This window comes from Alexandromys fortis, unplaced genomic scaffold (assembly GCF_014885135.2).
Source record: "Alexandromys fortis isolate MF-2015 unplaced genomic scaffold, M_Fortis_MF-2015_v1.1 scaffold_219, whole genome shotgun sequence".
Taxonomy (NCBI): domain Eukaryota; kingdom Metazoa; phylum Chordata; class Mammalia; order Rodentia; family Cricetidae; genus Alexandromys; species Alexandromys fortis.
The window spans coordinates 1,680,598-1,694,497 of record NW_026068092.1 but is presented as its reverse complement, the minus strand read 5'-3'; the positions used below and the strand labels follow the sequence as shown (position 1 = coordinate 1,694,497).

General features: G+C 42.9%; 1 protein-coding gene across 1 annotated transcript in view; it reads right to left on the bottom strand.

Moving 5' to 3' along the window:
- The window catches only part of Pi4ka (phosphatidylinositol 4-kinase alpha), a 132,125-nt gene that overhangs the window by 105,417 nt on the left and 12,808 nt on the right, over window positions 1-13,900 (bottom strand). The window contains exons 2-3 of the mRNA XM_050123004.1: window positions 4,710-4,826; window positions 1,096-1,189 (exon numbers count right to left, since the gene is read on the bottom strand). Of these exons, the coding sequence (XP_049978961.1) occupies window positions 1,096-1,189; window positions 4,710-4,826 (211 nt within the window). The remainder of the gene's footprint in view (window positions 1-1,095; window positions 1,190-4,709; window positions 4,827-13,900) is intronic.

Below are 13,900 nucleotides of genomic sequence, written 5' to 3'. Positions count from 1 at the left end.
ACAGGCACAACCAGGATGTTTGTGACAACAGCAAATTGTCTTTAGCTGAGTGAGCCCTTAACAAGTTAGGGCAGCATCACCTACTGAGAAAAAAACAGTGTCTTCGTTACAGACAACAACCCTCATGATACAAAAAAGGTTTTATAGGAAGTACTACAGAGCTAGATTCCAAAGAAACTTCAGTTTTATGGATCAGGAATGCTAAAACATTGAAGGTATTCCAAGTTGGTTTGGGAGCCGCAGGGTATGAGTACACACAGACATCTGTGTTGTAGCTAACACAGAGTTGGTACATAGTGAATCTATAACCTTCCACAAAGAAGAAAGGAAGGAAGGTAAACGAGGGCAGCGGAGAAAATGTGGGGCAAAGGCTGTGAAGTTCCATTTGACACTCTCTAACCCCCAAATTCCAAAATACTAGTTAAAAAGAAATTCATATGAATTCACTCCATTTCTCTCTCTCTCTCACTCCCCCCCCTTCGATTTTTTTTTTTTTTTGAGACAAAGTTTTTCCTCTGTAGTCTTGGCTGCCCTAGAATTAGCTCTGTAGACCAGGCTGCCCTTGATCTCAGAGATTTGTCTGCCTCCACCTCTACTGGGAACAGTTGTACACCACCATGCCCAGCAAGTTTTAAAGTAAGAGTTTAACTGAAACTTAACAGCACCAAAACCAATAAAACTACTTCTAGTGAACAATTATGGTTGTGTCCCCCAATGTCCATTTCACCCTTTGGAACAGCAGAACCATAATGTGGAGAACCGATCTTTCTCTAGGAGTGAATCTATTAACTCAAAGGCAAAATGGTTGGTTTGGGGGAAGGACAATGGACAGCAGATGACCCAACTGTAGCCAAGGACATACAAAAACGAACATTTCTGAAAGTCTCAAAAGAACTTGCTCATTCCTAGAAGAGTACAATGGAAAGATGCAGGCTGAGCATCCTTCCCCTTCACCCATGATTCTGGATAGCAGTGAGTTAGGTCAGCCATATCACTCCAGGCAGTTAAGTTGTCCCACTTCTGGTGGAACCAGCCAGAAGCTGCCTAATTTCCATATTTTTTTTCTTTGCATTCAGAATGAACATACAAAATTACCTCTGCCTTTCCGAGCTGTGCTTTCTTCTACCCAATAGACTTTTGGAAGACCTCTGAGAAGTCGGAGAAGATAAGGAACAACACAGTCTTTGTGCTAAAAACAAACAAACAGAAACTGTATTTAGTGAGTGACTAGTAGGCTTCTTCACATAGAGTAAGCTATCCAAATATAAGAATCCCAGATCCATTATAATGTAAACAGAAGATCACATGGCATCACCCTTCCCATTTCTATACATCACAGTTTAGAAGATGTCACAGTCTGTCCACAGGAGCTCAAGAATGCCCTACGGTGTGTAATGTGCAGCCTAGTGAACTCTGAGGGACAGGCCTTAGAAGAGCCTCTCCAGAAGGTATGCACAAGCAAGTACTCAAGTCTGCCTTCAATGGCAGGTACAGATCACCCAAAGTCACCCATGGATCCTAAAACAAGATTCTTGGGATCAAAGTGACACTCACAGCCTGAGTTTCTGGGCTTGATACTTTTCTTATTCCTCATCCTCTTCCCTCTACTTTTGTTAAATTCTGTATTTTATGTTGCCTTTTAGTTCTGGGAAGCTGACCATCAGACTTCATTGGGTAATGGTAGCCCAGTGAAGGAAATTTCTTCCTCCCCTCCCCTCCCCTCCCCTTTCCTCCTCTTCTCTTCTCTTCTCTTCTCTTCTCTTCTCTTCTCTTCTCTTCTCTTCTCTTCTCTTCTCTTCTCTTCTCTTTTCTGGATAGCCTGGAATGCTGTGAAACCAGGCTGGGCTTGAACTAAGAGAGAGAGATTCACTTGCCTCTGCCTCTGCCTCCCAAGTACTGGGATTACAGATTTGAACCAGCACCCAAGTGTGGTCCCCAGCTTTCAAACATCTCCATTTGATGCCCAATGAAATAGAAACAGTGATTATTCAAAGCTTGGTCTAAATGCAAATTTATAAGCAAAAAGGAAAAAAAATCTGTAAATAATAAAAGGCAGTGGCTAGAACATGTATCTGGGATCATAAGCAGAAGGACTGCATTGCACTGCCCTCTGAAGAGGTGCCTAGGCTCATCCCTACATAATGTGGGGCTTTATAGTACATAGAATACATAGAATAAACCACCTCCACTACTCTGGACACAACTGTTTCAATGATCGCTCAGGAGAGACATAAATGCATGCTGGACAAAGCCAAGCAATATAAACAGGAAGTGAGCCAAGATAAAGACACAGATCCTTGCCTTCTTGGGGTCTAATAAACATGCTGAGTTCCACCTGTGTCCAAGAGTCCGTAGGTGGAACTGGCAGTACAGTTAAGTTGTCATGTGCTGTCTGACCCTGGTCAACCCTTATGTTGAACCCAACTGCATAAAAAGTAGTTTGTACTTATTTCTTCCTTTCCATCTTAGAAAAGTCAGGTGTTTGTTTGGGACTTACGTGAATCTATCAAGCAACGCATATATCAAAGAAATATATATTTGAATAGCAGTAGTTTATAAATTCTTTTCTGCCCTTTATTACTCATTTTGCATTTAATACAAGTTGGCAAATAGAAAACTAGAATGGCCGAGAGTGCAGATGAATGTACAATGCTTGCCTAGCATGTGCAAGGCCCAGAGTTCAGGGACAAATGCTGTGAGGAAAGTCAAATACTCAGTGAAAAATGCGGCTCTGCTTTCACCTCAGGATCACTGGTTGCAGAGGTGAGGAATGGGGTTAGGACAGCTGCGGGTGTGACAGAGACAACTCTCTGGGAATCTGACTTCAGTGAATCAGCTCAACTTTATTCCAGAGTATAAGGAATATATAGGACTGGGGAGCCTAGGGACAAACCCTAATTTGCATTAAGCAGCATGGCTTTGTAAGTAGCAGTAAGGACCTATAGCAGAGCCCCTAGCACAAGCAGGGATCTGTGCCTAGGGTCAAGTTAAAGGTGAACCAGGCTTCTGACTTAGAGACAGATAAGGTCTGTCTTCCAGGCCCAGGGACATTCTCTAGGTAAGGGCAGGTAGAAGCAGGAAGTTTTGCTGGGGAGAGAGGGAGTTTCCCGTGTTGCCGAACTTTTGGGAAAGTTGCCAGGCTATGATAGACCGCAACCTAGACCAGTCAGCAAGGTCTTTCAATAAAAAAAATACAAAAGGGTACATGAGCATGCCTGAAATCCCAGCAGTGGAAAAACAGTGGCAGGAGGATTTTACCATGTTCAAGGCTAGCCTGGTCTACATAGCTAGTTCTAGGCAAGTCTTTACTAACAAATAAAGCCAGGGATATACAGGAAGACTGTTCCATAAAACAAAATATATAATAAATAATGTGTATAATTTCTAGGATGTACAGACTAAGGTTTTAGATGAATATTCAAATATATAACATTATTTTCCTAGCAGAACAATTAAACTTAGAATTCAAAAATAGTACCTAGAAATGATAAACACCATATAAATTTAGAATTGATATCTAGTGATCAAATATTTGCTTTGAAGCTGGGTGGTGGTGGCACACGCCTTTAATCCCAGCACTCAGGCGGATCTCTGTAAGTTCGAGGCCAGCTTGGTCTATAAGAGCTAGTTCCAGGACAGGCACCAAAGCTACAGAAAAACATTGTCTCAAAAAAAAAATTTTTCTTCAATTAGCATTGGCAATTATTTAACAAAGTGAAAAACAGTATACAATTTTCCACTGTAGCAAGAAGGCTGGGTTTAGTCCCTATCAAAATACTATTAGTATGATTTCAAATTTTATTTCTATTTAGTTTTGATAGATTGTCTTATATGACTGATGAATTGTATGACTGATGAACATTTTACCTGCTACTAAAAAGCTAGTCTACTTTGTAAAATATGCAATTATATCTCAAAAGAATTTTATCTTAGCTATGTTATGATTTTAGCCAACCACCATGGCTGGCACTTCTGGGTTCCAGAGCCATGCATGTATGGACAAGCCATCAGGCAAAAATACCTAGGGGTCCCTTAAAAGGCTCTGAGTGATGCACGTGCAGCATGGTTGCATCACCTACGTATGACGCAGCTATGTAAGCCCTTGCATCGCTATGTCATCTGTCTATGACGTAGCTAAGTCATCCCCTTGTGTGCACGCTAGGCAGCCTTTAAAAGCTGGACACTCCATCTTCAGCCCTCTGTCTCTTTGCACACCGATTCCCCAGGCCTGTACACGTCTCCTCTAATAAACTCCTAAGCAGGTTTGTTGCGTGTTTCGTGCTTCCTTCTCACTCGCGCCAGGTATTTCAAGCTACAGTCCCAAATTTTGAAAAAAATTAAAAGCCTTGATTATTTTACAACACATTTTTAAAAAATCAGTAGGTTGGCTGAGCATAGTAACACACACCTTTAAATCTCAGTACTTGAGAGGCAGATGCAGGCAGATCTCTATGAGTTTGAGGAGTCTGGGCTACACAGCTAATCCCTGTACCACCAGGCTACGTAGAGAGATCCTGCCTCAAAGTAAAAAAAATAAACACAATTCACTATGTTTCCTAGTTGCTCCATGCCACTATCCCATTTACCTTGTCTCACTCTGCCCTCATTGCTTTGATTACGTTGGAAGCACACTCTTCGTACTATAGAACTAGACAAATAAACACAATACAAAACAGATTCAAGAAATTATGAACTTAATAAAGACTCACCTGAAGATCAGATTCAATGAGAAAAACACCCAATGCAATCACTGCATCTCGCCGTCTTTCATCCAGTAGGAAGATTCCATGGAAGTCTACTGGGCACATGCAAAGCAGCTTTTGGACCTAGATTTAAAAATAAGATTTGAAAACAAAACACAAGGGACTGAAGGGATGGCTCAACAGTTAAGAGTACATATTGATCTTTTAAAGGACCTGAGTTTGCCTGTAACTGACAACAGGGGAATCCAAGTCCTTTGGCTTTTGCAGGCACCTGCACATATCTATACACATACATACAGAAACTTAAAAATAATAAAAATAAGTCTTTAGCAAAACAAAACACAGGGTGTGAGAAATAGCTCAACAGTAAAGAGCACTTATTGCTCTGGATTAGGTTTCTCAGCACCCACATGATGGCTCAGAACTATATGTAGTTCCAGTTCCGGTGATCTAATGCATGCACATGGTGCACGTACATACATTCAGGTGTGTGTGTGCACATCCATGTGTACACACACACACACTTAACAAACAAGCAAATACACAGCCTCCAAAAATAGAAGCCACTTTTGGAAAAAACCCATCTTGCAGAAATCCATGTACCCAGTACCTATTGTTTTTACTTCACTTAAAAAGCCATACTGGTATGTATCTAATAGAGAGTTAGTATCTAAAATATACAAAGAACTAAAAAAAAAAAAATTAAACATCATGAAAGTAAATTACTCAATTGAAGGCAATGAATTAAAGAGTTCTCAAAAGAAAAAATACAAATGTCTGATAAATATTTTTTAAATGTTCAACTTTTTTTTCCTTTTCTTTTTGATTTTGAGACAGGGTTTCTCTGTGTATCTCTAGCTGTCCTGGAACTCATTCTGTAAACCATACTGGCCTTGAACTTAGATCCACTTGCCTCTGCCTTCTGAACACTGGGATTAAAGGCATGTGCCACCTCCGCCTGGCTTAATGTCCAACACCTTTACCTACCAAGAAAATGGAACTATTTTTAGATTTCATCTTACTCTAGTCAGAATAACTAATATCAAAACCAAAACAAACAAAAATGGCAGTTGGGCAGTGGTGATGTACACCTTTAATCCCAGCACTTAGGAGGCAGAGTTAGGCAGATCTCTGTGAGTTCAAGGCCAGCCTGGTCTACAGAGCTAGTTCCAAGACAGACTTCAAAGCTACAAAGAAACCTGTATCAAAAAACCAAAAGAAAAAGAAAAAGCAGCAAGTGACAATAAACACTGGGATGGGTGTGGGATATGAGGCTGTTCCTTGCTACTGGTAGAAGCAGACTGGTGCACACCTATGCTGCTTGGTGTTCACAACTCAACAAAACCAGAATTATCTGGGGGGGGGGACACTTCATCCATGAAAATGTCTCTATCAGAATGACTTGTAGGTAAGTCTGAGGGTAATCCTTGATTGTTGATTGATGTGGGAGGGCCCCAGGGCAAGTGGTCCTGGGGAGGCAGAGGCAGGCGGGTTTCTGAGTTCAAGGGCAGCCTGAGCCACAGATTGAGTTCCAGAGCAGCCAGGGCTACAGAAAGAAATGTCGTCTCAAAAAACAAACAAAGAATGGTAGGTGAATATAAACCTAAGAGTCAGTCAGTAAGCAACATCATTCCATGGTTCCTGCGTTTGCCCTGAATGTAATGGTCTGCTCTGTCCCTTTAAGAAAGAAGCTATGCCCACTCCCTCCCTGCTTCCGCTTCCACCAAGTCAAGCTGATCTTCTGCTTCCAGTCTGAGTCCCTCCCTTTTCTGTCTCTCTCTCAGAAAGGTAGCTGTGGCTCCTCTCCTCCCCCACTGTCCACTGTTTCTCCCTCCCTCCCTCCCTCTCTCTCTCTCTCTCTCTCTCTCTCTCTCTCTCTCTCTCTCTCTCTCTCTCTCCCCTTCTCCCCCCCCTTCTCCCCCTCCCCCCCTATACATCCCCCCCCCCCCCCCCCCCTCTCTCTCTCTCTCTCTCTCTCTCTCTCTCTCTCTCTCTCTCTCCTCCCCTCTCTCTGCTCTTCTTCCCTCCCCCCTTCCCTCTCCATCACCCACTAAATAAATACCCAACCTCACTCTGCATGGCGTGCCTATCCATCTGTCTCTCACCTGCTGTGTGGCTCCCTGCCTGGGACCAGCTACCTTCAGAGACCTGTGACACGTGGTCTCATGGTGTGCCCATCTGTCTATCTCTCCTTGTGGGACTGGCTGACCCATTGAAGTCTCTCACCCACTGCGTGGCTTCCTGCCTGAGACCCGGCTGCCTTTGTGGCCTACTGTGGTCTCGGCTCAAGGACCTGCAGCATGGCCTGCTGCCCACTGCCACCACTGGACCTGCAGCATTTTGCCGCTGCGTCCCTCGGGGAAACTGCAGCATTTTATTTAAACCATTACACATTACACTGACTTCCCTCAATGTTGGACTGAGACACGGAAGTGTAAGCCAAATAAACCTTTTCCTTTCATAAGCTGCTTTTGGTCACAGTTCATCAGAAACAGAAAGCAAAATAATATAGCCACTGTGGTAATCAGTGTGGAAGTTCTTCAAAAAGCCAGAAAATAGGTCTATCCTAAGATCTAGAATACTATATCCTACTATAGAGGTTCTGTATTCATAATAGCCAGGAAATTATGGCTGGAAATAACAGCCTGGATGTTATTCAGCTGTTAAAAAAGGAAATTATGAAACTTGTGATAAATGTATGGAGTTGGAAATAATCATTTTGTTGTCACCCAAATGAGGAAGACAAATGTGTCATGTTCTCCTAACGTTCATGCTATCTATCCTTTGAATCTTAACACATATTACATTGGAATGCCCACACTAAATCAGGAAACTAGTAAGGGTCACCAGGGTAGGCTTTCAAGGAAGAAGAAATGGAACACAGGCTGTAGTATAAAGGGTGATGGGGAATAATATAAGAAGAAGGATTAAATAGAGTAGAAAGTAGTGGAAAGAGTATGAGGAGTGATAACCACACTAAAGAGCTTTGAAAAAGTCATACGAAAGCTGGGCGGTGGTGGCACATACTTTTGATCACAGCACTCGGAAGGTGGAGGCAGGCAGATCTCTGAGGTCGAGGACAGTCTGATCTACAAAGTCAGTTCCAGGCTACACAGAGAAACTGTGTCTCAGGAAAAAAAAAAAAAGAAAGGAAAGGAAAAAGAGAAAGGAAGGAAGGAAGGAATGAAGGAAGGAAGTCATATGGAAACATTAATATAGAAGCTTCCTAAAATACACACATGCACACATGAATGTGTTCACACACTAAAAGAATTTAAATGGAGTTACGGTAATGGTCTGCTCTGTCACTTTATGAGACAAGCCACGCCCACTCCCTCCCCTAACCACTGAGGCTGAGCCCTTCCTTCCTCCCCTCTCTGAGAGGCAACTTCTGTCTCTCCCTTCTCCCCACTTCTCCACTTCCCCTTCTGTTCTTCTCTCTCTGCCTCTCTCTGCTCTTCCCCCTTCTCCCCTTCCCTTCCATAACCCACTAAATAAATATCAAACTTCACTCTGCATGACGTGCCTATCCATGTCTCCGTCTCTCACCCTCCACGTGGCTCCCTGCTCAGGACCACCGCCTTTGGAGACCTGCAGTGTGGTCTCGTGGCAGGCCCATCTGTCTGTGTCTCCTTGTGGGACTGGCTGCCCCATCAAGGTCTCTCACCCACCACATGGCTCCCTGCCTGGGACTTGTGGCCTGTTGCAGTCACTAGGGAAACTGTGCCACTCCTGCCTGGGACCCAGCTGCCTTCATGGCCTGTCGTGGTCTCGGGACCCTGCTGCCCGCTGTAGCATTTTAAACTATTACATTGGTGCCATCAGACTCAGTAGGCCCTCCTGCCCCTCTCCCAGGGTTGGGATCCGAAACCGGGTATTTTTTTCACAACAACCACATGTTCCATCTGTCTGAGCGCTGACCTCTAAACCATTACAGTTACTCTATAACAGGAGAACAATGCCTCTCCCAGACACCAAAAACTATCAAATAAAAAGCTCAGAGCCAGCTGGGTGGTGGTGCTGCATGCCTTCAATCCAGCACTTGGGAGGCAGAGATAGGTGGATCTCTGTGAGTCTGAGGCCAGCCTGATCTACAGAGCGAGTTTCAGGACAGGTTCCAAAGTTACAAAAAAATCTGTTTCGAAAAAAAAAAAGTTCAGGGCTAGAGATGGGCTCCCTCCTTTGGAGTTGTTGATCTTTAGGGTTCCACAGACCTCCCTCAAAATTACAGGCTACTGCCATTTTTCTGGGTTATCCTCCAGAACTTGATGTTAAGACCCTACTGCTGAAGACACATACATGAGTCATAGAACGGACTGGCAGTGGTGGCGCACGCCTTTAATCCCAGCACTCAGGAGGCAGAGGCAGGCAGATCTCTGGGAGTTCGAGACCAGCCTGGTCTACAAGAGCTAGTTCCAGGACAGGCTCCAAAACCACAGAGAAACCCTGTCTCGGAAAAAAAAAAAAAAAAGGAAAAAAATAAAAAAATAAAACATGGAGAAATCCAACTGGCACCTACCTAAAAGCGTCATCCCTACTGGCTAGCTTTTCTAGTCATCAGCTCTTGGAGATACAACAAATGATGTGGCAAGATATGGCCACTGGTGCAATAGTGGCACAAATATTAGGGGAATAACCAACTACTCTCTTACTGAACTTAAGGCTCACATTCCACAAGACAGAACCCATGCCTCACAGTCATCAGGACCAAGAACCTGTGGCTGGAAAGGCCACAGGTCTAGGGGAGAACTTACTACTATCATTCTGTAAATGGACATTAATAAACAGTATTTAAAATGACCCTTAATGACTTATCACTGAACACATAGCTAAGTACATTTTTCAACTAAAATCAGACAAGCTTCTTTTTGCAGTAGTGATAAACAGAGAGACCCACAACTGGTCACGGAACAGAGAATAAGAGACAGCAGAGTGCTCAGCCCTAATGAGGCATTTATATCATATACCCTCCTCATAAGGTTCAGAGATCACTGCAGAAGAGAGGGCAGAAAGTTGGTAAGGGCCAGAGGCAGTAGATGACTACAATGGAACTATGAATTCACAGCAGTTATTGTGAGATGCATGAGGCCTGTGAAGATTAAGCCAGACAAAACTCTCAACGTGGGTGGGGAGGTAGTCACAAACTCCTAGTTTATAAGAGGAGCTACTGGCAACTGTAGCTGCTGGGGAGGGGGTGGTTTTCTTTAAGGATTCAGTCCCTGAGAAGCTATTCATGCACTTATAGATGACTCTAAATACACAGTGGCTACCTAAGTGATCTCAGTGGATTTAAATAAACAAACTAAATCCCACATGTATGTAGGAGGGAACAGTAGTGGGGGAGTAAGAAAAATCAGGAGGCAGGGAACTAGGGTAGACATAACCAAAACACAAGCATGCATGAAAGTCTTACACAATAAGAAAACCATGGGCTGGAAATGTAGATTCATTGGTACAGTGCTTGTCTATTATACACAAGGCCATGGGTTCAAGACCCAGCATCATATAAACCAGGCATGATGTTGTATACCTATAATCCTAGCATTTGGGAGGTAGAAAATCAAAAGTTTTTTTAATGCTTTGAAGAAGAGGTTTTGCTTTTGTTTCCACAGGAAACAAGAGGCTGTGGATTCTTTTAGGAATAATATGGATCAGGTTTGATCAAGGGAAACCTCCTGAAAACATGACAGGTGATATCTGATGGTCTTCCCAGGACTTGGTCATTATCTCAATTTTGTCTCTGGGACCCTAAAGATGCCTTTGCCTAAAGACCACAGGAAGCAGTCTGAAGATCTAATGCCCTCATTCCCAAGAGATGGTGTGGGTGATCTTTGGTTATTTGGTGGGTCATGGATGTTTGTTATAATTTAGGGGAATATAAAAGTCAGCTCCCAAATAATGACACAAAAACTTCTTAATTATGAAAGCTTGGCCTATAGTTTAGGTTTGTCCCTAAATAGCTCTTTTTTTTTTTTTTTTTTTTTGGTTTTTCGAGACAGGGTTTCTCTGTGGCTTTGGAGCCTGTCCTGGCACTAGCTCTGTAGACCAGGCTGGTCTCGAACTCACAGAGATCCACCTGCCTCTGCCTCCTGAGTGCTGGGATTAAAGGCGTGCGCCACCATCGCCCGGCTAAATAGCTCTTATAATGTAAATTAACTCATATTTTTTATGAATGTATGTTCTACCATGTGACTTTTACCTCTTTCTCATTCTGTGTGTTTGACTTGTTCTCCAACATCTTTTGTGTGCCAAGATTTATCTCCTACTTCCTCTCTCTTCCAGGAAGTCCCACCTACACCTTCTGCCTAGCTATTGGCAACTCAGCTCTTTACTTAAAACATCACAGCAATATATCTTCACACAGTGTACTAATATCCCACAACAATAATTTGTGACCATTAAGAAATGACACTGAGGGCTGGAGAGATGGCTCAGAGGTTAAGAGCAATAGCTGCTCTTCCAGAGGTCCTGAGTTCAATTCCCAGCAACCACATGGTGGCTCACAACCACCTGTAATGAGATCTGGCATTGTATCCTGGAAAGTGTATAATAAATAAATTAATTAATTAAAAAAAAGAAACACCACTGAAAGCTGGACTTAGAATTTTAAAATGTAAAAGGAAGACATCAAAAAGAATAAGTAACTCAGAGACCTGTAAAAATGACTCAGTCATTTTGGTAAGGAAGGAGTAGTAACGACCTTCCGAAAAATGTCTGTGTCCCTGGTAAGCCTGGGAGCACTCACCTTGCCTGGCACAAGAGAAGCTGTAGACTCCATCTGGATTACTGTAATCCAATGGTGATCACAAAGGGCCTGAGAAGCAGAATGCAGAGTGACAATCTATGTGAAAACTTGCTCACTACTGCTGCTGCTGAAGGGACCAAGGAATGATGGCCACTGCCAGAAGCTATCAAGGCCTGGGAATGGTTTCTTCCTGACAGTTAGAAAAGTATGCAACTTTGTTGTCTCCAGTGAGACTTGTGTTGGGTTTCTAATCTACAAAACTGTAAGACAATCTATGTATTGTTCCAAATCATTAGGATTATGGTAAATTGTTAGAGCAATAGAACAAATGAAATTGGTTGTAAAGTATGGAACAAAAACTCAGTCTACACTGCTTGTTCCTTTGTTTCCTGGGTGTTACCCTTCATCTGGAAACCAATACTCAGAATGGGACCTGATCTTTAGAAAAAATAGAGAAAGCTAAGAAAACAAAGAACACTATATAAAATTTCAATAAATGGAATCTAGATAATACGACAAGGAAGTGACATGAAACATGACATGTGGCTCATGCCTGCCATCCCCACTCAAGAGGCCAAGAAGGACTGCTAAAAGTTCAAGGTAAACTTGGGCTCTGAGACCTTAAGGATTCAAAACTGGGCTCCTCATACTAATAACAACAAATGCTTCTCCCACTGAATAGACTCCCCAGCTTTTTGTTGTTGTTGTTGTTTGTTTGTTTGGTTGGTTTGGTTTGGTTTTTCCTGACAGGGATTCTCTGTGTAGCTATCCTAGAACTTGCTCTGTAGACCACGCTGGCCTGGAACTCAGAAAGATCCTCTTGCCTCTGTCTCCCAAGTGCTGGGATTAAAGGCATGCATCACCAATGCCCAGCTCCTTTTTTTCTCTTTAAAAACATAAAACACTAGGGCTGTTGAGATGGCTCAGTGGTTAAGAGCACCAACTGTTCTTCCAGAGGACCTGGGTTCAATTCCCAGTACCCACATGGCAACTGTCTGTAACTCCAGTGTCAGGGGACCTGAGACCCTCACATAGGCAAAACACTTATAAAATAAAAAAAAGTACAAACAAAACAAAAACATATGTTTCCTCCATCCTACCTTCCCCAGTCTCTTCCCTTTATTTACTAGTCTTTGGTTTTACTAGTGTCACAAGGTTTAATTATGGCTGCCTGTATGATCCTGACTTTGAAACTAACCATCAGAGCCTTGTGGGCTCACTGGTGAGTATACAACTACATACTATGCTTCACCTTTCCCCAGAATCTGCTGGTTGCCATTACACCCACAGTATCTACTACAGAGTCTCCTCCCACTCCTTAACTGACTTCTGTGGACCCAAGGCCAGTATACAGAGCTGCTTTGAGTTTGTGGTTACCATAACTCTGTATACCCTGGGAGCAGGGGTGTCTAACAGGATGACTGCTCAGCTGAACTGACAGAGAATCAAACTACCTCCTAAATATTTGTTTATACCCACAGACAATGATACACTCAGCCATAAACAAAGAAACCTTCTTTTCCTTCAGTAAATGCAAAGACCCATGGCTGCACAAGATGCTGAGAAAAAAGGGCGCTGAGCGCTAGCCAATAGGACATTTACACTATCCACTTAAGTTTCAGGGAACACTGCAGAAGAAGGGGTGGAAAAAAAACATAAGATCAGAGGATGGGGAGAAGGCTAAATTTTTGTTTTTTAATGTGGTAGGAGATCCCATTATCTCAGCTCCAATAACAAGCACAGTAGAGTCATAATACCACAGTACCACGTGAGACAAGAGACACGGGCATGTAAAGCCTGCTTTCACAGTTAACATAATGGGGGAGGGGAAATGCTCGAGTGAGCACACTATTTTTCTATAATGCTTGTGCCGATTTTGTATGTGTAGGTATGGCGGTCAGAGGATGACCTCAGATGTCAGTTCTTGCCTTGCACCTATTTATTTATTTGTTTGTTTATTTTTGAGGTGGGATCTCTTATTGTTTGCTGCTGCATATGCTGCCTTGGCTGATGCTGCCCTGGCTGCCCATCAGCTTCTGGAGATTCTCTTGTTTCTGCCTCTCATCTCACTGCAGGAGTGCCAGGATTACAGATGCATGCTACCAGACCCTGTTTACAAGGGGACTGAGATTTGAACTCAGGTGTTGGCTCTCTCTCTCTCTCTCTCTCTCTCTCTCTCTCTCTCTCTCTCTCTCTCTCTCTCTCTCATACACACACACACACATTAAGCATGCATTTTACCCAGTAATCCATCTCCTGAGGCCACTACTTCCTTTATGTGGGTTCCAGGGATAAAACTCAGGTCATCAAGCAACAAAGGACTTTACTCGCTGAGATTATTTCCTGACCTCTATTTAAATGTTTGAAATCAAAATGATGTCATTATTATTAAAATTATTAAAAGCAAAAAGCAAGCACACTATAGGTTATATACATGTATGAAAATGTCAAA